Source organism: Pelodiscus sinensis, chromosome 4, assembly GCF_052426305.1.
Source record: "Pelodiscus sinensis isolate ZL-2025 chromosome 4, ASM5242630v1, whole genome shotgun sequence".
NCBI classification, from domain to species: domain Eukaryota; kingdom Metazoa; phylum Chordata; order Testudines; family Trionychidae; genus Pelodiscus; species Pelodiscus sinensis.
In genome coordinates this window covers 92,917,217-92,939,289 of record NC_143055.1, presented here as the reverse complement: position 1 = coordinate 92,939,289, position 22,073 = coordinate 92,917,217, and the positions used below count along the sequence as shown (strand labels likewise).

The following is a 22,073-nucleotide window of genomic DNA, read 5'->3' as shown; positions in this document are numbered from 1 at the left end:
TGGATGTGGCGGATACTGCCACACAAGCCATTGTTACAGGGGTGACAATGAGAAGATCTTCATGGCTACCATCAGCAACAGTCCCAAAAGAACTCCAGGATAAGGTTGAGGACTTGCCCTTTGACAAGCATAAACTCTTTGCTAGCAAAACAGATGAGGACCTGCACTCAGGGAAGGATTCCCGAACTACGCTTCGCACGCTAGGGATGTATAGACCCCCCTTCAGACGAAAGCGCTATTATACTTACCAAAGAAGATGTGATTTCTCCTTCCATAGGCAACAACCTCGCACCTTAGATCATCAACGATTCTGGCAGCGTCCTCAGAGGAGGTGACAGCAGCCTGCCCGTATCTCTAACCAGCCATCTACAAACCAACAAATCTGAAGGTTTAGTCAAGGATACGAACAAAGCTCCTATCTCCTTTTTCAATGTCGTCTAAGGCTGTATTACCGCCATTGGTCCACTATCACCATGGACAAATGGGTGTTGGAAATTGTAGCTTCCGGTCTCACCATCCCCTTCATTTCAATTCGTCCAACCACTCCACCCATCCCGTCCCTTTTCAGGGACCCATTTCATGAGGATCGGTTGAAACAAGAGGTCCATTGCTTGCTCACCATTGGAGCAATAGTGAGAGTGCCCAAGGAATTCCAAGGAAAAGGGTTCTACTCTTGATATTTCCTCACTCCAAAGAAGAATGGAGTATGGAGACCCATCTTGGACCTATGAAATCTAAACAGATACCTCTGGAAACACTTCAAAATGGTCACCCTCGCTACAATTATACCAGCACTGAATGAGGGAGATTGGTTCGCAGTCCTCGACTTACAGGATGCTTGCTTCCACATTGCAATTCATGGGGCGCACAGACGATTTCTTCGGTTTATAGTGGCAGATGGAGATTTCCAGTAGAAAGTACTTCCATTTGGGCTGGCATGTGCTCTGAGTATTCTCCAAGACCTTAGCAGTAGTAGCATCCCACCTGCACAAAGCAGGGGTAACTATCTTTCCCTACGTGGACGATTGCCTCCTCAGGGGTCGTACTGATGCAAAGACATGCAAGTTGTTGAAAATAACCCGAACATTCAATTCTCTCAGTCTCGTTATAAACATACAAAAATTGACTCTAGGACCGACTCAGAACTTCATTTTCATAGGAGCGCAACTAAATGTGAAGGCAGCTCGTGCATACTTACCAGCAGACTGTTTCCAGTCAATCCAGGACCTAGTAGACTTCGTCACACATCCTTCAATGATGCCAGTATGCACCTGCTTAGAGTTGATGGGCCACATGGCAGCTGCCACTCTCAGCGTTCGACATGTGAGGTTACATTTCCGATGTCTCCAGCGTTGGCTAGCCTCTGTCTACACTCGGGCGAAACACAGCATCCACAAATTGGTAGTGTTACTGCCACATGTCAGGGGGTCCCTCTAATGGTGGACCAAACCAGAACATCTCTTGCAGGATGTCCCTTTTCACTGCCCCCAACCATCAAAACAAATAACCACCGATGCCTCCCTTTCGGGATGGGGCGCCCACATGGACAACCTAACAGTTCAGGGCAGATAGTCCAAGGCAGAAATGTTACTGCACATCAATATTCTCGAGCTACGGGCAGTATTTCATACATGCAAGCATTTCAAATTGCACATAAAGGGCACAACAACCAGAGTGCTCACAGACAATGTTGCAACCATGAATTACATCAACAAACAAGGCGGAGCCCGTTCTTGATATCTTTGCGCAGAAGCGATTTGGTTGTGGAACTGGTGTATCTGCAATGACACGTTCCTCATAGCATTGTACTTACCTGGAGTCAACAACGTCGTTGCAGATTCACTAAGCTGGCAGTATCCCCACGATCACAAATGGGAGCTCCAGTACAGAATGTCAGTTCGGATTTTCCACCATTGGGGCTTTCCATCAATAGACCTGTTTGCAACACAAGACAGTGCGAAGTGTCCAAAATACTGATCCAGAGCAGGAATAGGTCATCACTCCTTGAGAGATGCCTTTCTCCTTCATTGGGAAGCATCTCTACTTTATGCCTTCTTGCCAGTTATACTTGCACCCAGGATCATAGGAAAAAAAAATCACCATGGATGCGGCTCACGTGATCTTCATAGCTCCAGCTTGGGTTCGCCAACCATGGTATTCAATGCTTCACCAGCTGTCGAACAATACACTGTACTGTCTTCCCATTGCTCCGAATCTACTAACTCAATGTAACAGCTCTCTATGGCACCCGAGACCTGAAATCCTGCATTTGACTGTTTGGATGCTAAGTGGTTCACGGCATCTGAGTACCTTTGCTCCAATTGATTCAAACATGTACTAATGTCCAGCAGGGAGGACTCTACACGGGCCACATATTCTACTAAGTGGACTAGATTTCAGGCTTGGTGCGCTGAAAATATTGACCTCCATGCTTCACCATTACATAAGATACTCGACTATATACTATATTTGCAACAAAGAGGTCTATCTATAGCCTCCTTACGAGTACATTTAGCAGTGATTACTGCCTTTCGCTGTACCGTAGACGGGTTTTCCTTGTTTTCTCACCCCATGACGAAACGATTTCTCAAGGGCTTATGAATCTTAACCCACCATGGAGTCCTCCACCGCCTTTGTGGAATCTCGATTTGGTGCTAGATACGTCGACACATCCCCCATTTGAACCATTGGCTACGACCTCACTGCACCCGCTCACAATTAAATCTCTCTTTTTACTAGCCTTGATTTCGGCACATAGAATAAGTGAACTGGCAGCCCTCATGTCATCACTGCCTTATACCATATTTACAAAGGACTCGGTTACATTAAGATATCACCCAGCATTCCTTCCCAAAGTATGCTCGGACTTTATATCAACGAGCCCATTGTGCTTCCCTGTTTCTGCCCCAAACCGCATACCTCACCATATGCAGCAACTCTGCATACCCTTGATGTACACAGGACTCTAGCTTTCTATATGGACAGAACACGAGATTTCCGCAGAACAGACCGCCTTATAGTTTCAGTGGTGACTCGTTCCAAGGGGCAACCATTGTCCTCCCAACGCATTGCGAACTTAATAGTGACATGGATTACTACATGCTATTCTCTATATAATAAGCCACTCCCAGCTCAACCTAAAGCCTACTCTGCAAGAGCAGTGGCCATATTTATAGCCTTTTTAAGAGGAGTACCATTTCGTGACATTTGCCGAGCAGCAACATGGTCCTCCAACAAGACTTTCATGAGACGTTATGTGATACTGAATCATTCGGCTTCAGACTTCTTGGTGGTAATGGCAGTACTCCCTCCTGTTGTTAAACCTTAATTCAGAAGTGCATTTCTTGCTCAGGTACTGCTCTGAAGTCACCATGAGTGGAGCACCCACAGGGACTACTCAAAGAAGAAGTAGTTACTCACCTTCGTGAAGTAACGATGGTTCTTGGAGATGTGTCCCTGTGGGTGCTCCACGACCTGCTCTCCTCCCCGCTCTGGAATTTGACTCTTTATCATTACAGATGCTTGGGCAGCTGAGAGGAATTAAGTGGTGCTGGACCACACGCAACAGATGAAAGGTGCGAACGGCGCGAGCCGCTGCTCGCGCACGTGCAGTCTGGTGGAGCACGGCTATGCCAGTCTCCGAGCCGCAACGCCGGGACGAGCCAGACACCATGAGTGAAGCACCCACGGGGACACATCTCGAAGAACCATCATTACTGCACAAATGTGAGTAACTTCTTCTTTAGACTACAGATTTCATACTGTAAAAATAAACTCAATCTGTTAAACTTCAAGGATTTTCCTCATGTTGTAGTATGGTGTTTCACTTTAGCTGAAAGGAGATTACTTTTGTGGGAAATATTCTTAATTCTTAAATCTGCAATAATTCTTATGAACTGAATCAAGCTGTACAGCTAAGATATTCAGAATGCCATTCAGGATTTTTTTCTGGTTTTACTCTGAGGTTTAAATATTACTGAAACATTTTTAAAAATTGATCTTTTTCTGATAGATGACTAGGATTAGCATTATCAAAGTAGGCTTTGAAATGAAAGCATAATATATATGGTGCCAACTGAAAGAAAAAAATAATTTGAATCACATAACTTCTTTGATTTACCTTGTTTAAAAATTTTGTCTTTGAAATGGCTGTTAACACTCAGTATTGTTACACTAAGGACTCTTTAGATCCAGTGTTAAAGCCTAAAATCCCAGGAGTGACTAAATGTGTATTAAAGCAAAGTCTTTAATTTCTAGACATGCAGTCTATTCAGAGGTTTAAGCAATTTCTGTGCTTTCTGTGAGGCAGAAATAAAGGCTGACTTTGTCATACATCTCTACTTTACTTTTCCCTATTCTCCCATTCTTTACATGAACTTACATATCCACCTATGAGGAAGGAGGCAAAAACCTATCAATCAGCCTTTCATACTTAAGAGGGTTTTGTTGTCTCTTCACAGTTCTTTTCCACTTCATGCCTGAAAGTGTGGAGCATGTGGCTTCTGCTTTTCCTTGATTATGTCTTTCCTACAGAAAGAAGACCAATTGAGGAGAAGAAAAAAGAGACTGTAAAGGAAAAAAAAAAGAAAGGAAGGAAGGAGTCTCCCTCAGGTACTGAGAAAGGGAGGTAACCTGGGCCAGGGCTTAAAAAAATGGCTTCTCCTTTCTTCTCTTCTTACACTTTCTTGCTGATAATACTTAAGGCTGGTGGGTAGAAACCCCCATGCAAAGGCTTTCTACTGAACTACTTCATATGGAATCTACAACCATAATATAACTTTCTAATTCTGATCTGGATCATGACTGTCAGGCCTGCTTCTATGTTTCTGGGTAGAGAGCATGGTGTTGATTTAACCTATAAAATTCTAAATCTCTGAGATCTTCCAGTGGGAGAAACTTCCTTCTCTCCATGCAAGACAACACAATTGTAAACAGTAGAAGCATTTGCAGTAGACCTCATCAGCAGTGTGTGGCTGCTGGTGGCATGACTTTATATCTCTAAATGGGCTTTTCAGAATTGTGATTTGCTCTTCTGTTACTTTTAATACAGCATTTCTGTGGGGCTGATGGGTGGTAGTAACTTGTTCTTGGCTTGGTCACGCATCTCCTCCTTTGCAACTTTTAAGGCACAATTAGATCTTTATTCATTAGATAATCAGTAACAAATAGTTAAAATTTCCAGTTTATTCCCTTTCTGGCAATTGCTACTTTTGGTGTTTAGGTTTTTCTTTATTATTTTAACTGATGCTAGTGCTTCTGCAAAGTGTTGAATTGACAGCAATAAAAACTGAAGTCCTTTGACAGAATGTGAATAGTGGTGTTTTGACACACTATCCTAACGGTTATAGAACTACTTTTAAATTGTCATTGGCTATATCTACATTACAGAGTTTTTGTGCAAAAACAGCTGTTTTTGAGCAAAAACCCATGAAGCATCCACACCTCAAGCACATTTTTGTGCAAGAAAATCTACAGTCAATCGACAGAACTGAGGGCTTTTTGCGGTGCAGGTATACCTCCTTTTACAAAGTATAATTCCTTTTTGGGCAAGAACTCATGCGCAAAAAGATGTGTGTGGATGCTCAACAGGCTCTTTTTGTGCAAGAAACCCCTAGCCATCAGAGCACCTGTGCTTTTTGTGATATCAGAACTTTCTTGCACAAGAGTGTCCGTGCAGTGTGAACACTCTCTTGCACAAAAGCACATCACTTTTGCGATGTGCTTTTGACATGTGGACGTGCTTTTGCGCAAGAAGTTTTTGCGGAAGATCTCTTCTGCAAAAATCTTCTTACTCAAAAACCCTGCAGTGTAGACAAAGCCTTTAAGTCTGCATCTGTACCAGGAAATTGAGATCATGTTGTTTTGTGATTGTGTAGTGATTGTCTTATTTCACCCACATAATTGTAGTTGGAATTTGTGTGCATGTACCCCACATTTCATGATAGGCATGTGTAGAACCCATCCATATTGATGGAGATGCATCTGCAGGTTTTGCATCTTTACAGTAAGGTCAGATGCTGCCTTGAATTGGTGTGCTGCTTTGAATTGGTTGAAACCTTGCTTCTGATTATGAGGTCATTGGGAAACCCATAAAGATAATGCAGGGTATCAACCCATAATGATACCGTGCAATTCCATTAGCTGCTCCATGTACCCCCCAGCATCTGTTTTGGACTAAAATACTGTTTGCTAAAATAGTTAGAGATTAAGGAGTAGATTGTTCCTTTTTGTATAAACAGTTGTTTGCAGTTGCAGTAAATGTTGCTTGAATATCTAAATACATGAATTGCTGGCATGAAAAGAGACTAGGTTGAAATTGTCAAAATTGGGTAGAAAAATTAACAATGGATCTTACACTAGCGATAAGAAATCGCTACTCCTAGTATCAGAGGGTTCTTCTTTGAGAGAGATCCCCGTGGGTGCTCAACATCAGGTTGGTTTGCCACCGCTGAGTCTTGAATGGGAGTCTTCAGAGCAGTGTCCCTTGGGCCGCACATGCCTCTAGCTGAGCACTCCTACTGTTCGTTCTATTGCGTGCTCCCCTTATTTCCTTCTACTGCCTTCAGCCAGAGATGGAGCTCGGCAGTGTTCCTTACCTCGTTCCATGTTTTAGATAAATAAATCCTCTTTCACCCTGTTTTAGTCCCTAGATAGATAGATAGATGTTTAGCAGTTCATAGTCCATCATTTTTCCTTTTTAAAAAGAAGTGTTTTTTGCCAGTTTCGCTTCCCTTAATTAGATAAATACTTGGCACTATGCCTAGTTGACTGGATTTTAAGCATTATTTCACATGCAAAGACCCAATTCTAGTGTCTGATGGACATGCACAATGTGTCCATGTTTCTCAAAAGTGCCCCCATTGCACGAACCTGAAGTCCAGAGTGCGGTGAGACAGAGACTCACATCTCATATTAATACACCTTTCAAAATCGTTAAGACCAGTCTTTTTGATCCAGATCAGCAGTGTAAGAAGCCACAGATACAAAAAGACAAAAAGCCTGTGAAGAGATAAGCTCTTCCTTGCCTCAGGAGGCTCTGGCACCTGAACTACCCTCACCAACACCTACAGTGCAGAGTGACAGTAGCACCGCATCTCAGCACCTACAATGCACTGGGCGTGTCCAGCACTGCCAGTAAAGCAGGTCACTCAAAACCCCACAACGAAGCCTCAGGCTCTAAGTTGCCTGCCTTCTCTGTCTGCATCGTCTGTCACAGCACCATCCGGCACGACATTATTTTGCTAGCACCTCAAGCAACACAGTGCTGAGTACGCCATCTGGCACTGTGAAGGCATCCACTACATCACCTGACCGCTCGGTGCCAAAACACCATCCTGCACTACAAATAGTATCGGCGCAGCCAACCACAGCACCATCAACACCAGCACTTCAGTATATGCAACATAAGAGACCTTATGGTTTCCTCTAGATTTAACACACCTTTTCTTGGTACCGACTGCTCTCCCAGTACTCCAGGATCACTACCAACTATCTCACTTGAGGAGGCTGTGGACTCTCTGGAGGCTGTGGACATCATTTTATTTCTCCAAACAATTCTCCTCCCACTTAATGTTCCATCTACTCTGCCACAACTCCTCCGCCACACTCCATAGAAGCATGCCACCATGGTATGGTAATCCCTGGTATGCCACCCCCCATCTCAGAACTGCAATGGCAATACTGCAATGGCAATACTGAAGCCCCTAGAAATCTCGACACAGACATCAATACACTCATAAAGAACATAGTGTGCCACAGCATTTCCCGTCACCAGTATCCATTTCCTCAGTGACAGCAAGCTCTAAAAGGCGACTATTCTGACCCGTCACTGGACATGAACGAATCCTCCTCACCAGATAGAGCAGTCATGCCTTCTCCACCTATTACCGCAGATGATTTTGCACATGTTCAGGACTTTTTTAAATGCATGTCTGAAGAGCTGAACATCCCCCTTCAGGAAGTTACTGAAAACCAACATGAGTTAACGGACATTTTGCAGTCTGTGACATCTTCTAAAATCGCATTACCAATTAATCCAGCAATCATGGAGCCAGCAAAAACGATATGGCAAACTCCTGCAACAACTATCCCCATTTGTAAGAGAGCTGACACAAAATATTATGTTCCACCTAAGGTGTCTGAGTTTCTTTTTACTCACCCCGTGCCTAATTCATTGGTGGTGGAAGCTGCCCACCAAAAAAATAAACAGCAGCATTTTAGATCCGCACCATCAGATCGTGACAGCAAGAGGCTCAATTTGTTGGTTGCAAGGTGTAGATGTCCTCAACACTACAACTTCAAGTGACAAACTACACTGCTCTATTAAGTAAATATGACCACACAAATTACTTTGTTTTTGCTTCAGAAACGTCTGAAATCATTAAGAAACAACAGTTCTTCGAGTGCTTGCTCATGTCCATTCTGATTAGGTGTATGCGCGCCGCATGCACAGATTCCAGAGCTTTTTTTCCCTTATCAGTATCCATAGGGCCAGCAGGGAGTCCCCTGGAGTGGTGCTGGTATACCCGTGCATATATACCCCTGCTGGCCCCTCCTCCTCCTCAGTTCTTTCTTACCTTCTGACTGTAGCTGGAGCATGCCTTAGGCTAATAGCCTTATCTCTTAGCAGCTGTTTTTTCCTTTATCTGTTGTATTATAGTTGACTTTGTGGTTTTATCTAGTTAAGTAGTTAAGTAGTGTAAATAGTATAATTAGTTAGACAGAGGAGTGCAGCCGACTCTCACCTTGAGGGGAGAGCATGCCAGGGCCCCAGGGCTTTAAACCCTATGGAGATCCTCACTCCGACTGCCTGAAGTGCCTGGGAGAAGCTCATCAAGCAGAAAGCTGCTCTATTTTTGTAAGAGTTTTAAGCCCCGGACTAAGAAAGAGAGGGACTCCCGGTTGAAACTCGTACTAATGGAGTCGGCACCGCAGCCCTAGGGCGAGGAGCGCCCTCACTCATCCGTAGCATACCGTCAGCAGCACCCGTGTCGGCCAAGCATCGGTTGGGGGCTGATAAGGCACCGAAGCAGAGGTCGCAGTCCCCGGCACCGAGAAGTTCCTAGGGCTCGAGGGGATGCCCAAAGGAATGGAGTGCCCAGAAGGTGCACCCCAAGGAGGGGCATCTGCCCTCTAAGGTGTCAAAAAGGAGACGTGGCACATTCATGGCACCGAGGACCCTGGCACCAGGATAGCTGGACAGACCCCCGGCAGCTCACACGGCACTGGGGCCGGGGGCAGCACCACAGCCGGTGCCCCGCACGGCACTGACGCTGATGCCTCTTCCCACACCAATCCCAACTCACGCCCTGTGAGCACTGGTGCCGCAACAGACTGAGGTGCAGCAACCAATAGCGGCACCGATGGGCTATTTACCGGCCTACCAGATAAAGCTGGGCATGGTACCGCTGCAGCAAATGCCTCCACTTATGCCTCCTCCAGCACTGCGTGTGGAACAGAGGGGTAAGCCGTTGGCCATGTGTGACAGCGCGTTGGGGGTCCCCCGTCTCCTGCACCCCGAAATGGCACAGACAGACTGCACCAGCCGGTGGAATAGAGGAAGTTTATTGCCTCTCCAGGATACAGCACAGATGGAATCTGGTCACAGAGCTGGGCTAGGATGCCTCAGGCCCCCTTGAGATGGGGGAGACTGGGCCCCTAAACTCCAGCCCCTTTCCCTAGGCTGTCTCCTCCATGCTCCCAGACAGCCAGCCACTAACTAACTCTCCTCCAGCCCTGCCCCCCCAGCCAGGGCAGCATTCCACCTTCCTTTGTTCCTCTCCATGGGGGGTGTCTGGCCATACTGGTTTGCATAGTGACTCATCCTGTTTTGCTGGGTCGTGGTACCCACGGCAGCCAGTGGGGGTTACCCCAGAGCCAGCAGCATAGAAACCAGCCGGGTACCCCCACGACGTCACACCATGGTGGCTCAGCAGAGGGTGCAAGCATCCTCGGCCCCTCCCTGGTTGGCATTGAACTATTCGTCAGAGTCTGAGACGGAATCGGTGACATTAGCCTGGTCATCGTATAGGTCTCGATCCCGTCGGGTTTCATTCGACTATTAGATCGGGGCACTGGGACTCAGCAGACAAGCAGCAGTGGCAGACCCAGAGACAACCCCAGTGGCCATTGTGGATGCCCTGGGCTTACCACCAGGCCCAGGGGCCCCCTCCTACGGTGTCGGTGGCTGGGTCATCCCGAAGGAGTAGCGCCCCATCAGCCAACCCACTAAGAGCCCTTCCACCTGAGGAGAGCCCGCTCATGGTGACAATGCTTAGGCCTCAGGTAATCAGCCAAGGACAGGAGGCCATGGTCCAGCCATGCTCGATCCAGACGAGCGTTTCTGCTGGAGGGGAACTGGAGGCACAGCTCGGCAGGGAAGAGTTAGTCCCCCCAAGAGAGTCCTTATCGTCCTCGCCGGACGAGGCTCTGGCGGACTCTGCACCTCAACCCCCTTCAGTGGATGCAAGGGCACACCAGGAGCTGCTAAGAAGGTTGGCGGTTAACCTAGCGGTGCAGTACGAGGAGGTCCACAAGGACCAAGATCCTATGGTGGACATTCTGACAGCAGCGGGCCCTGGGCGAGTGGCGCACTCACTGAAAAAAGATGGCGGACAAGCTGTCAAAGACCCTGTGGCAGACACTGGCCTCCATCGCGCCGCCTCAAAAAGGTGTGGAGAGGCAGTACTATGTGCCACAAGCGGGGCACGAGCATCTTTTCAACCATCCGGCCCCGGGGTCGATGGTAGTGCAGGCTGCGGGTCAGAAAGAGCAACAAGGGCTCCCAAGTCCCACTCGAAAGGCGAAAGAGCCCAAGAAGCTTATGAGGCATAGTGCATGGCTGCAAGTGCATTCTGCCCGAGGTGCAAACCACTATCCAGGACCTAGCTTTTGAAGGGTCGGGTCTTTTCTCAGAGCAGACTGACTCTAAGCTTCATAGTTTGAAGGACTCGAGGGCAACACTGAAGTCGCTAGGGATGCACGCCCCGGCCCACCAGAGGCATCCCCTTCAGACTAGACCCTATTCCAGACCCTTTCAGCGGGGGCAAAGCACTGACAAGGGCCGCAATAATAGCCGCCCCGACCTCTTTAGTGGTAGGCGTAGAGGCCCTCGTTTGGACTCCGAAGGAGGTGCTGGGCCGTCACCTGGCCGCCAGACTAAGCCTTCATTTTGAAGGTACTCCGGAGAGCAGAGTACTAGTCGCACCTATGAATCCACCCTTTGGGGGCCGTCTCTCCCTCTTTTATCAGGAATGGGTAAAGATGACGTCAGACCGCTGGGTTCTAGACCTGGTAAAGCAGGGGTATACTATCCCCTTCCTCTCATACCCTGCCCCCACGCCCCTCCCTGTCCCTTTTCAGGGACCCCTCTCACAAGACACTCTTTTGGCAGGAAGTGTCCAACCTGTTGGCACTAGGGGCTATAGAGAAAGGGTGCCCCCAGAGATGAGGGGAAAGAGCTTCTACTCTCGTTATTTCCTTGTACCCAAAGCGAAGGGGGGCATGCGTCCCATCTTAGATCTACGGAACCTGAACGCCTTCATAAGAAAAGCAAAGTTCAGGATGGTGATGCTGGCTTGCATCATTCCGTCGCTCCAGAAGGGGGACTGGTACGCTGCTCTTGATCTCAAAGATGTATACTTCTACATTTCGATATTTCCAAGTCACAAAAAGTTCCTAAGGTTTGTGGTGGGACAGGACCATTTCCAGTTTACGGTCCTCCCGTTTGGGCTATGTACAGCCCCGAGGGTGTGTACCAAATGTATGACAGTGGTAGCTGCATTCCTGCGGCGGCACAGGATCCAGGTGTTCCTGTACCTAGATGATTGGTTGATAAGGGGCACATCTCGAGGACAGGTGCAAGATCATGTTAAAAGGGCAAGGGCATTGTTTGGGAGCCTCCTCATATACGATGCCAAATCCTTGTTGAACCCCACTCAAGTGATAGACTTCATGGGGGCCCATCTAGACCCGCCCGCGGAAAGGGCATCTCTACCAAGGGACAGATTCCTCGCTATCTGCTCGTTAGTAGTGGAGCTACAGGAATTTCCTACTACGATGGCGAGGACCTGCATGAGGCTCCTAGGCCACATGGCGGCGTGTACTTATGTGGTCCAGCATGCCAGGCTGTGCATGCGCCCATTACAGGGGTGGCTCAAGGCAGCACATAACCCTATGCGGTCGCCATTGGATGCGGTGGTGACTATACCACAGGAGATCCTACGCTCGCTAGACTGGTGGAAGGACGAGGGCACAGTGTGTGCAGGAGTCCGATTCACCAGAGCGTCCCCGTCAGTGCAACTGGTCACGGACGCTTCAGACATGGGATGGGGAGCGCACCTGGGCAGCCTCAGAACACAAGGTACGTGGTTGCCAGGGGAGGTTCCCCTCCATATAAATATCAAGGAGCTTTGGACAGTCAGACTGGCCTGCAGGGTGTTCCTCCCCCACCTGCAGAACAGGGTGGTGGCGGTGTTGACAGACAACACTACGGCCATGTATTCTATCAATAAGTAGGGTGGGATGCGTTCCTCTCCCCTGTGTCGGGAAGCCCTAGAACTGTGGGAAATGTGTGTGGCCCATGGCATTTGCCTAGAGGTGTCTCACCTCCCGGGGACCAGGAACGGGCTAGCGGACAGACTCAGTCACTCAATTCAGGCGCACGAGTGGGTGATAAGGCGAGACATACTTCAAGTTTTCCAGAGGTGGGGGCTTCCCCGTCTGGACCTGTTTGCGACAATGAGCAATGCCAAGTGCCGGGAGTACTGCTCATTCATGGGTCACGGCCTGGGTTCTCGGGGCGATACACTACAGATCATGTGGCCCAGGGGCCTACTCTATGCTTTCCCCTCATTTCCCCTGATCCACGAGACCCTCATCAGAGTGCAGAGGTTCGAGGCCCGGGTAATTCTGATAGGGCTAGTGTGGCCTCGCCAACACTGGTTCACTACCCTGTTAGACCTAACCGTGGAGGGACCCCTCAGACTGCCTCTAGTGCCAGACCTAATTAACCAGAGCTGCGAGGCCGGAGTAGCACTCCACCCGAGCCTGTCATCCCTGCACCTAGCAGTGTGGTTCCTCAGTGGCTCTCTGCCACGGAACGAGCCTGCTCCAGAAGAGTCTAAGAGGCTCTGTTAGAAAGTAGGAAGCTGTCCACTCGAGCTCTATACGAGGCTAAATGAAGAGGTTTACCTCGTGGCTAGGGAGTAGAACGCTTGCTCCGGGTGAAGGGGTGGTACCGACTGTCTTGGAGTACTCCTCCACCTGCGGGAGCGAGGCCTTGCCACAGCCTCCCTGAGGGTACACCTGGCGGCTATAGCGGCTTTTCACCCTGGGGAGGGTCAGAGGTCCATCTTTGCTAACCCTATGGTTAAAAGGTTTCTGAAGGGGATTGACAGGTTGATACCATTCGAGAGACTGCCGGTCCCACCATGGGACCTTAACCTAGTCCTGACTGTCCTTATGAGACTGCCATTTGAGCCTTTGGCTTCATGCTCTTTGAAGCACTTGTCTTACAAGGTAGCCTTCCTAGTAGCCATTACCTCGGCCAGGAAGGTGTCAGAGCTTAGAGCGCTGACTTCAGAACCACCCTACACAGTGTTCTTTAAAGACAGGGTGAGGCTGTGTCCACACCCAAGTTTCCTACCCAAGGTTGTCTCGCACTTCCATCTCTCTCAGGATATTTACCTACCCGTCTTTTACCCCAAGCCACACGCCACACCCAGGGAACAGGCCTTGCACTGCCTGGATGTTAGGAGGGCACTGGCGTTTTAAATAGACAGGATGCGAGGTTTTCGTAAGTCACCTCAACTGTTCATTTCAGTGGCAGAAAGGCTGAAAGGATTGCCAGTCTCGGCGCAACGTATATACTTGTGGATTACTTCCTGCATTTGGCAATGCTACGAGGGTGCGGGTAGACCACCACCACGCATAATGGCCCATTCCACGAGAGTTCAAGCTATTTCAGCGGCGTTCCTAGCTCATGTGCCAATCTTGGAAATCTGCAGGGCAGCAACTTGGTCATTGGTGCATACCTTTGCAGAGCATTATGCGATTACGCAGTTGGCCAGGAAAGATGCTGCCGTTGGGAGGGCAGTTCTGAGATCTGCAGAAGGACAGATATTTAGTCATCTTCCGACCCCGCCTCCAGGGGGTACAGCTAGGGATTCATCTAATCAGTATGGATATGAGCAAGCACTCGAAGAAGAAGAGGTTACTTACCTCATAACTGTAGTTCTTCGAGATGTGTTGCTCATGTCCATTCTGCATCCCACCCACCTCCCCATGTTGGAAGGAACCTGCAAGAAGGAACTGAGGGGGCGGAGGGGCCAGCAGGGGTATATATGCACCGGTATACTGGTGCCACTCCAGGGGGCTCCCTGCTGGCCCTATGGACACTGCTAAGGGAAAAAAGCTCCAGAATCCAAGCATGCGGCGTGCGTACACCTAATCAGAATGGACATGAGCAATACATCTCAAAGAACTACAGTTACGAGGTAAGTAACCTCCTCTTTGTATGGCCCTCAGCAATTACGGTCCTAAATCTCAAGGACGGTTCTACGAACTGCCCTAGATGCTGCTGACACGGTGGCACAGGCCACAGCCACAGCAGTCATAAGAAAAGCCTCCTGGTTTCCTTCCTTCCCCAGGGAAATTCAGTCCATTGTAGATCTCCCATTTGATGGACAGAAGCTTTTTGCAGACCACACTAACAAAGTGATGCACTCCATGAAAAATTCTGTTGCCAATGCTCAGGCCTTCTAGGCATCCACAATCTGGCACCTAGAAGGAAACAATAGTAAGTATCGGTCATACTCTAGGCCCCGATATCCCCAGTACACGAACAATATAACAAAAGAGACCAGCATCAACAAACCATAAGAGGCAGAAATAATTGTTGGGGGGAGAAATGATGACCTCTCCCCCCAACAATTTGCAAGAATCACAACAATCGAGTAAGCAAATTTGAACATGGTGAGGGTTGAGAGAACCCCTCATCTATTCCAATGTCATCTTTGTTTCTTAAATTGTTTCAGCACTTCCATTTTTTTAACAACTGGCAATGAATAACCTCTGAGAGATGGGTCCTCCAAATAATTAAACAAGGATATATTATTCCCTTTATGTGTGTACCCCTTTCCCATCCTTCCTTCAGGGACCACTCTCGCGAAAATCTTTTCCAACGGGAAGTTAAACATCTCCTTCACCTAAGGGCAATTGAAATACTCCCTACACAGTTTAAGAGGAAAGGTTTTTATTGCCATTATTTCCTCACAGAAGAATTTGGAAGGATTGTGACCCATCCTAGATTTGCGAGCACTGAACGAATTTAATAAGTATAAGTTCAAGATAGTGATGCTTGCTACTATTATACCAGTGTTGGACCAAAGTGAGTGGTTTTTGTCCCTCGACTTGAAAGATGCATACTTTCATATTTCCATCCATCAAGCTCTTAGATGATTTCTCTTGATTTTTTTTTTAAGTGCACAGTATTACTAGTACAAGGTCCTGTTATTTGGCCTTTCTATGGCTCCAAAATTCTTTTCAAAGGTCCTTTCAGTTTTTACAGCATACCTGCAAAAACAAAGTGTCATCGTGTTTCCTTACCTGAATGACTACCTTCTCAAAGCCAACTCTCTACAATCACAATCAGCCATCAGACATGTATTCCAACACCTGGGACTGCAGATAAACTAAATCAAAGCAGCTTTGACCCCTATGCAAGAGATTCAATTTATAGGACTTTACCTTGATTCCACAAGTGCCATTGCTTCCTTTCCCACAGGCCATTTTCACAAAATAGTGGCCTTGGTACAAATATTACAGTCTACTCCCAGAGTTACAACCCACAGTTGCCTTCAACTCTTGGGCCACATGGCAGCATGCAGCTTTGTGGTCAACACTTGTCTTTATATGAGGGGTATTTAGGGCTGGCTCAGGAGAGTCTATAAACCCAACATACACCCATTATCCAAATCCTTCTCCATTCCACCAGGAGTAAAGAAATCCCTTCATTGGTGGACAATACCACAAAAACTTTGCTGCAGTGTTCCATTCCTCACATCAGAACCCTCCATTTCCATGATGAAAGATGCATCCCTCACAGGATGGGGCACACATCTGTGACATTGTATGGCTCAGGGAATGTGGTCCAGCAAGGACAGGAACCTCAACATAAACATCCTAGAACTTTGTGCGGTAAGTTATGCATGCAAGAGATTCCTTTCAGTCATCAGCAACAATCATCTAAGACTTTATACAGACAATATTGCAGAAATTTTTTATATAAATCGCCAGGGCAGAGCTTGATACCACACCCTATGCACAGAAGCAATTGCCCTTTGGAACTGGTGTCTAAAACATGGTATAAAGATAGCTGTTGTACACCTTCTGGGCAACCTCAACCTGACATCCAGTGCCTTCAGCAGGGCCCTTCCCACTGAACACAAGTGGCAGTTGAACCTGGGTTACCTGGGGGATGCCTTCTTAATCAATTGTTAATTTCACCTCCTCTATGCCTTCTCTTATGAACAAAAGTCATCCACAAGGCCAGGAGAGACAAAGCACGCTTAATTCTAATAGCACTATCTTAGCCATGACAACCGTGGTTTCCCTTCCTGACCAGGATGTCCCGCATACCACCAATCTCCTTCCCACACACCCTGGATATCCTCTTCCAATCTGGAATACAGACCAGTCATCCCAACCTATGTATGCTGAACTTGAAAGCTTGGCTCCTCAGTGGTTTTCTACACGAGCGAGAGTGTTCACAACAAGTGCAATGAGTTCTGTTACACAGAGTGCAGAGCACTCATAAGACTTACTTTAAAAATGGAATAGATTCTCTGTATGATGCCCACTGTCAGGTCGTGCCTCCCTCCCCCATCTTTTTTACCCTTTATTTTCGACTACTTGCTTCACTTTAAACAAACTGGCTTAGCCTTAAGTTCCATCAAGGTTCACCTTGCTACTGTTAGGGATGTTAAATTTTGATTAATCAGCTAATTGAATAGTCAATAGAATTTCCATCGACTACTTAAATAGTCAGTGTGGGGGGGGCTTGATATCTCTTCTGCGGCTTTGCCTTTTAAATGTAGTACGAGCCCCACGGGCAAAGGCCCAACATGAGCAAAGACTGCTCCAGTCCCCGCTCATGCTATTTTCCCTGCTGCGCCTCTGCCTCCCCTGCCATCCCACGGAGAAGGTGTTGGCGGAACTGTTTTTTAAGCTGGCTCCTCCCCCTCCCCCCATCACTGGTTCCTGCCGTGTCCCCTCCTCCCCCCCGCCGCTGCCACTAATACAGAGACAGCAAGGGGGGAGGAAGTGAATAGTTGACTACATCCCTAGCTGCTATAACAACCTTCCACCTCAAGATTGACTCCTCTTTGATACTTGCACATCCCTTCACTAACAGGTTCCTGAAAAGACTGCAAGCACTTTATCCAGATGTGGCTCCACCAACGGCCCTTTGAGATCTCCGCCTGGTTTTAAACACACTTTATTCAGCCTCCATTTGAACCAATAACCACTAGTTCTTTTTTGCAGTTCTATATGAAAACATCATTTTTCGTCACCATTATGTCAGCTAGATGGGTAGGAGAAATTGCAGCACTGATGGCAGACTCTCCTCCATATGTCACCTTTTTCAAAGACAAAGTGACCCTACATATCCACCCCAAGTTCCTACCTAAGAAACGGTCATCCTTTCACCTCAATGAGACCATGCATCTCTCTAAATTTTTTCCCAAATCCCACGCTAACTCATTTGAATCAAAGATGCATGCACTTGATTTACACAGAGCACTTTCCTTTTATTTACAGCACACTAGGCCTTTCACATTTTCTCCTAGATTTTGTGTCTATAGCCAATCACAATAAGGATCAATCCATTTCATCCCAAAGACTCTCCCACTGGATTTTGGACTGTATTAGATTAATCCTTCTAACAGCCTACAAGCACATTCAACTAGAGCCATGTCTACCTCACTAGTGTTCCTACATATTTGCACAGCTGATACCTGGTCATCAGACCATACATTGGCAAAGCACTATGCACTTATTCAAGGACCTTTGTCTGAAATTCTCCAAAGTGGTCCTGTCGATCGCATTCATGCCAGATCCAAAGTCCTTACCTCCTTAGAATGATACAGCTTTGTAGCCACCTGATGCGGAGCACCCACAGGAACCCCTCTCCAAGAAGAGGAGGTTGCTTACCTGTGCAATAACTCATGTCCTTTGAGATGAGTGTCCCTGTGGATGCTCCACAACCCTCTCTTTCCTCCCCTCTACTTTGGAATTCTGGCCTCCTCAAAGGGTTTTTTTCCAGGGTAGAGAAGGAACTGGGGGGGGGGGGCTGTCACACATGCACGATGCCTGCACAGAAGCAGTGCATGGCTAAAAGCACACACATGCACAGCCCTGGGGATACTGCTTTGAAGACTCCAATCCAAGGCTAGGTGGCAGCACACCAATCTGATGTGGAGCACCAATGGGGACACTCATCTCGAAGAATGTCAGTTACTGCACAGGTGAGTAACCTTCTCTTATGTTAGTCTGAACCATGTCATATAAAATAGTCTGTTACAATATACACCAATTTCAAATTTTATTTTTCTCTAGTAGTGTTTTTGCATAATACCTCTCTTACCTTTGCATAAAATAGCCTATTTACTGACTCATTGTTAATATCTGCTCTGGAAGGTGAGGGTGAAGGTGAAGATAAAAATGATGATGAAGAGGAGAATGAAGCTGCAGAGGGAAGTCAGGAAGAAGGCGACAAATCAAATAAATCTGGTTCAGAGGATGAGGTGAGCTACTCTAGAACAGCAAATAAGATTTGCAAATGAGCACAGTGGCAAAAACCAGGAATTTGATTGTTCTTGGAAATGCCTCGTTTTACAGGAGATAGTGACTACATTCTTCTCTCTCCCTCCAATTTGTCCATAAATGGGTTGCTCGTGAATTTATCTGGATGTTTTCTCTGTATATTAGTTTGATTTATTTTATTATGTAATATGTCAGGCATTAGAATTGTATAGGCCTGTAAAATCTTTGGTTACACACCTTCCCCTGTTAGGTCCAGCAGAAACTTTGTAAATGTGTTGGGAAGCAATCTGTTGTGTTTTGGAAAAAAACTCTTTCCTCCACTGAGTTTGCCTGGTGTAGTATTATTTTAAAACATATAGCCTTCTAAAGAACATAATGGTGTTGGCAGGGTTTGTGCCAGAGAGATTGAAAGAAGTTTGGCATAGTTAGCAACTCTTCTAGCAGTTTTGAAAATGTGTTTTGGATGCTTCAGCAGGCAAAAAATCTCTTAATGCCTTATTTTGGAAGACTTTAAGATGCAAAAAAATAAGAAATATTGAAGTGTTTTTAATTCAGTTATCAGTATATACAAACATTTATTTTATAATTATGACTCAGGATTTTAAATTTAGATTTATCAACTAATCAGATAGTCAATGTAATTTGCATAGATTATTCGATTAGACAGTAAGGGCACCTCTGCCTTTGACATGTAGCAAAAGCCCTGTCAGCTCTTGCTACATTTCAAAGGCGGAGTGTCATGGGGAGCACAGCCAGCAGGGGACTCAAACAGACCCCAGTGGTGCTCTGTTTTTGAAATGTACAAGATCCCTTCCGGGTTTGAGTCCCCAGCTTGCCCCAGGCTCCCTGCAGCTTTTCTGCTTTTGAAATGTAAACACCACCAGTTCCCTTCTGCACCCCTACCACTGCTTCCCAGAGAGACAGTGCTGGGGGGAACTGGCTCCCCCCAGCACCAGATCCTGCTTCCCTCCTCTCCTGCTGCTTCTCTCTGGTAGAGGCAGCAAGGGTGGAGGGCGAAGTGACTAGTTGAGTCACTAGTCAACTATCTGATAAGTATTTGCTTGTAGGATAGTCGGCTTGTCGCTTACATCCCTAATTATGACTACCGTAAAAGCTCGAGTATAATGCGCATTTTTTTTCCCGTCAAAGTCGGGTGCACATTATCTATAGGTGGTTTTTTTTTTTTTTAAGTTTTAAACTCACCCTTGGCAGCGCACAGGCAGCTGGGCAGGGGAGGCTCCCCTGGCAGATGCAAGCTCGGCGCACGGGCAGCTGGGTGGGGGGCAGGTTTCTTTCCCATTCCTTCCCTCCCATTCTCCTGTATAATGGGTGCGCATTGTACATAGGAGTTCGGGTTTTTCATGATTTTAAGAGTCTAAACTCAGGGTGTGCACTATACATAGGTGCACATTATACTTGAGATTTTATGGTAGCTGTTGATCTGTAGTTCAGATTTCTCAAAAAGTTGATTGTGTCATTGCTAAGGCAGTGGTATGGCTCAGGAATTTTAAATTAAAAATGACAGGCCTGCCATTGGATGGTGCAACAAACAGGATTACAATACATTGGCCCGTGCAGGAATTTTCTCTTAAGACTTCTGATACAGTAATTACCTGTGTTCAAATTGGGAAGCACATTAGGTCAGATGCCTGGTTTGGACAGTCCCATGTTGTTCACTTTCAGTTTCACAGAGCAATGCAGCTGTGGAGTACCCAAAACCTCCAGACGAAGAAATCATGGGTAGAATGAGTGCAGACTGTACTGTACTTTAGATACTTTTCTAAAGCAAAGTAAATAAGTTTTTGAGGATAAAACCAGTTTATACTGGGTAAATATAAAACCATGTTTTATATTCTGTTTATAGGACAGGAAATTAAGACTATTTAGGGCTGAGAAAAGGGAGCCTATTATTGTGCATTTTGTAACATTTGCCATGTTGTATTTTATCTATAGGGCTAAGGAAAATAGCTTTCATTATTGTCACTTAGATTGCCATTTTGATAAAGTTAAACCAAAAATTTTTATTCCAGATGAAAGAAGCTGATGAAAGCACAGGATCGGGAGATGGTCCAATGAAATCCGTACGTAAAAGAAGAGTACGAAAGGACTGAATTATTTCCAACTAGTATTTTTAGTTTCTGATTTATAGAGATTTGGCATGCCATTTTGGTGTGCCTGACAGCGTGCAAGTTACTTTGAGATTTAAAAAGGGGGGGAAGTGGACTTAGCAGTACATAGCCTCCTGCTTCCATTGATCTCCTTGATCTTCCCAACCTCCTTGTTCTTCCCAACCTTTTTTGAGAAAAAATTCTATCTGTGAAGTTAGGTGGGGTTTCAAATTACAATAAAAGTAAAAATGGCAATTTGACTATCTGATTTAAAAGATTAATATTTTTAGAAACTAATGAGTTCATATTTGTTTGAAGGTCATTTTGGCACTAAACATTTTTTTGAAAAATGAATATTAAATGCAATAGTATTTTTTCAGTTGTAGCACAAATCAGCTGCTTCCCTTCAGCTGAAATGAAATGTAGCATTGCTAATAGTTCAGAGCCCTAGAGAAGTGGCCAGTCATATTTTTCCTGTGCAGAATTACAGTAATTGTTTTTGTATGATAAATGTTCAGTCCTAGCAACACAACTTTATTGTCATGATCTACCTTTATAATGTTATGTTTATGGTCATGTTCACTCCAGGCATTTATTCCAGTAATTTATTTGAAAATGTAACATTCGTAGAAACACAATTAATAGTGTAGCATGTTTTACATTTGAATGCAGAGAATTCACATCTACTGAAGTAAAATGCTGTACAGGCGACTTTTTTCAAATTTTTATAGTTCTCATGTTCCTAGCCAGAATGGCCTAATCCTGGTTGACAAAATATTTGCTTAGTGTACATTGCCTCTTGAAAATAAATATTTAATATTATCTTTTATGCTCAGCATGAAATGTATTAGTCTTACACAGTGCTTTTTTTGTAAGAAAAAAGGTGCCGGTACTCTGGGGCAAACTTGTTGAGCGGGGGGAGGGGGAGGAAAACTTGAAAATGTGTTGATCTAAACAAATCAAAAAAACGCGCTGGGGGCCAAAATTCGGTCACGGCCCCTTTAAGAGCCACAGCACTGTGCTGGGAACTGGAAGAAAAAACGCCACATGTCCCAAGCAGGCTTCTGTCAGGAGCCAAGCTGCCCCAGGAAAACAGGTGCCAGTACGCGTGGGGGAAATCCCATTCCCTTTCTGTGGGCT

General features: G+C 46.2%; 2 protein-coding genes across 10 annotated transcripts in view; one reads left to right on the top strand and one right to left on the bottom strand.

Annotated features, from left to right (window-relative positions):
• CLGN (calmegin) overlaps positions 1–21,776 on the top strand; it is a 74,315-nt gene extending 52,539 nt beyond the window's left edge. For 3 of the 4 annotated variants that reach the window (XM_006114270.5, XM_006114271.5, XM_089777985.1), the window contains exons 14-16: positions 4,534–4,611; positions 18,700–18,806; positions 20,856–21,776. In XM_006114270.5, coding sequence (XP_006114332.3) covers positions 4,534–4,611; positions 18,700–18,806; positions 20,856–20,936 — 266 coding nt within the window. In that variant the 3' untranslated portion in view covers positions 20,937–21,776. The remainder of the gene's footprint in view (positions 1–4,533; positions 4,612–18,699; positions 18,807–20,855) is intronic. The other variant, XM_075929915.2, reaches the window with a different exon arrangement.
• SCOC (short coiled-coil protein) overlaps positions 11,429–22,073 on the bottom strand; it is a 40,061-nt gene continuing 29,416 nt past the window's right edge. For 5 of the 6 annotated variants that reach the window (XM_089777988.1, XM_075929923.2, XM_089777986.1 and 2 more), the window contains exon 5: positions 14,617–14,781. In XM_089777988.1, coding sequence (XP_089634114.1) covers positions 14,760–14,781 — 22 coding nt within the window. In that variant the 3' untranslated portion in view covers positions 14,617–14,759. Of the gene's footprint in view, positions 14,782–22,073 lie in introns of all 6 variants that reach the window. The other variant, XM_089777989.1, reaches the window with a different exon arrangement.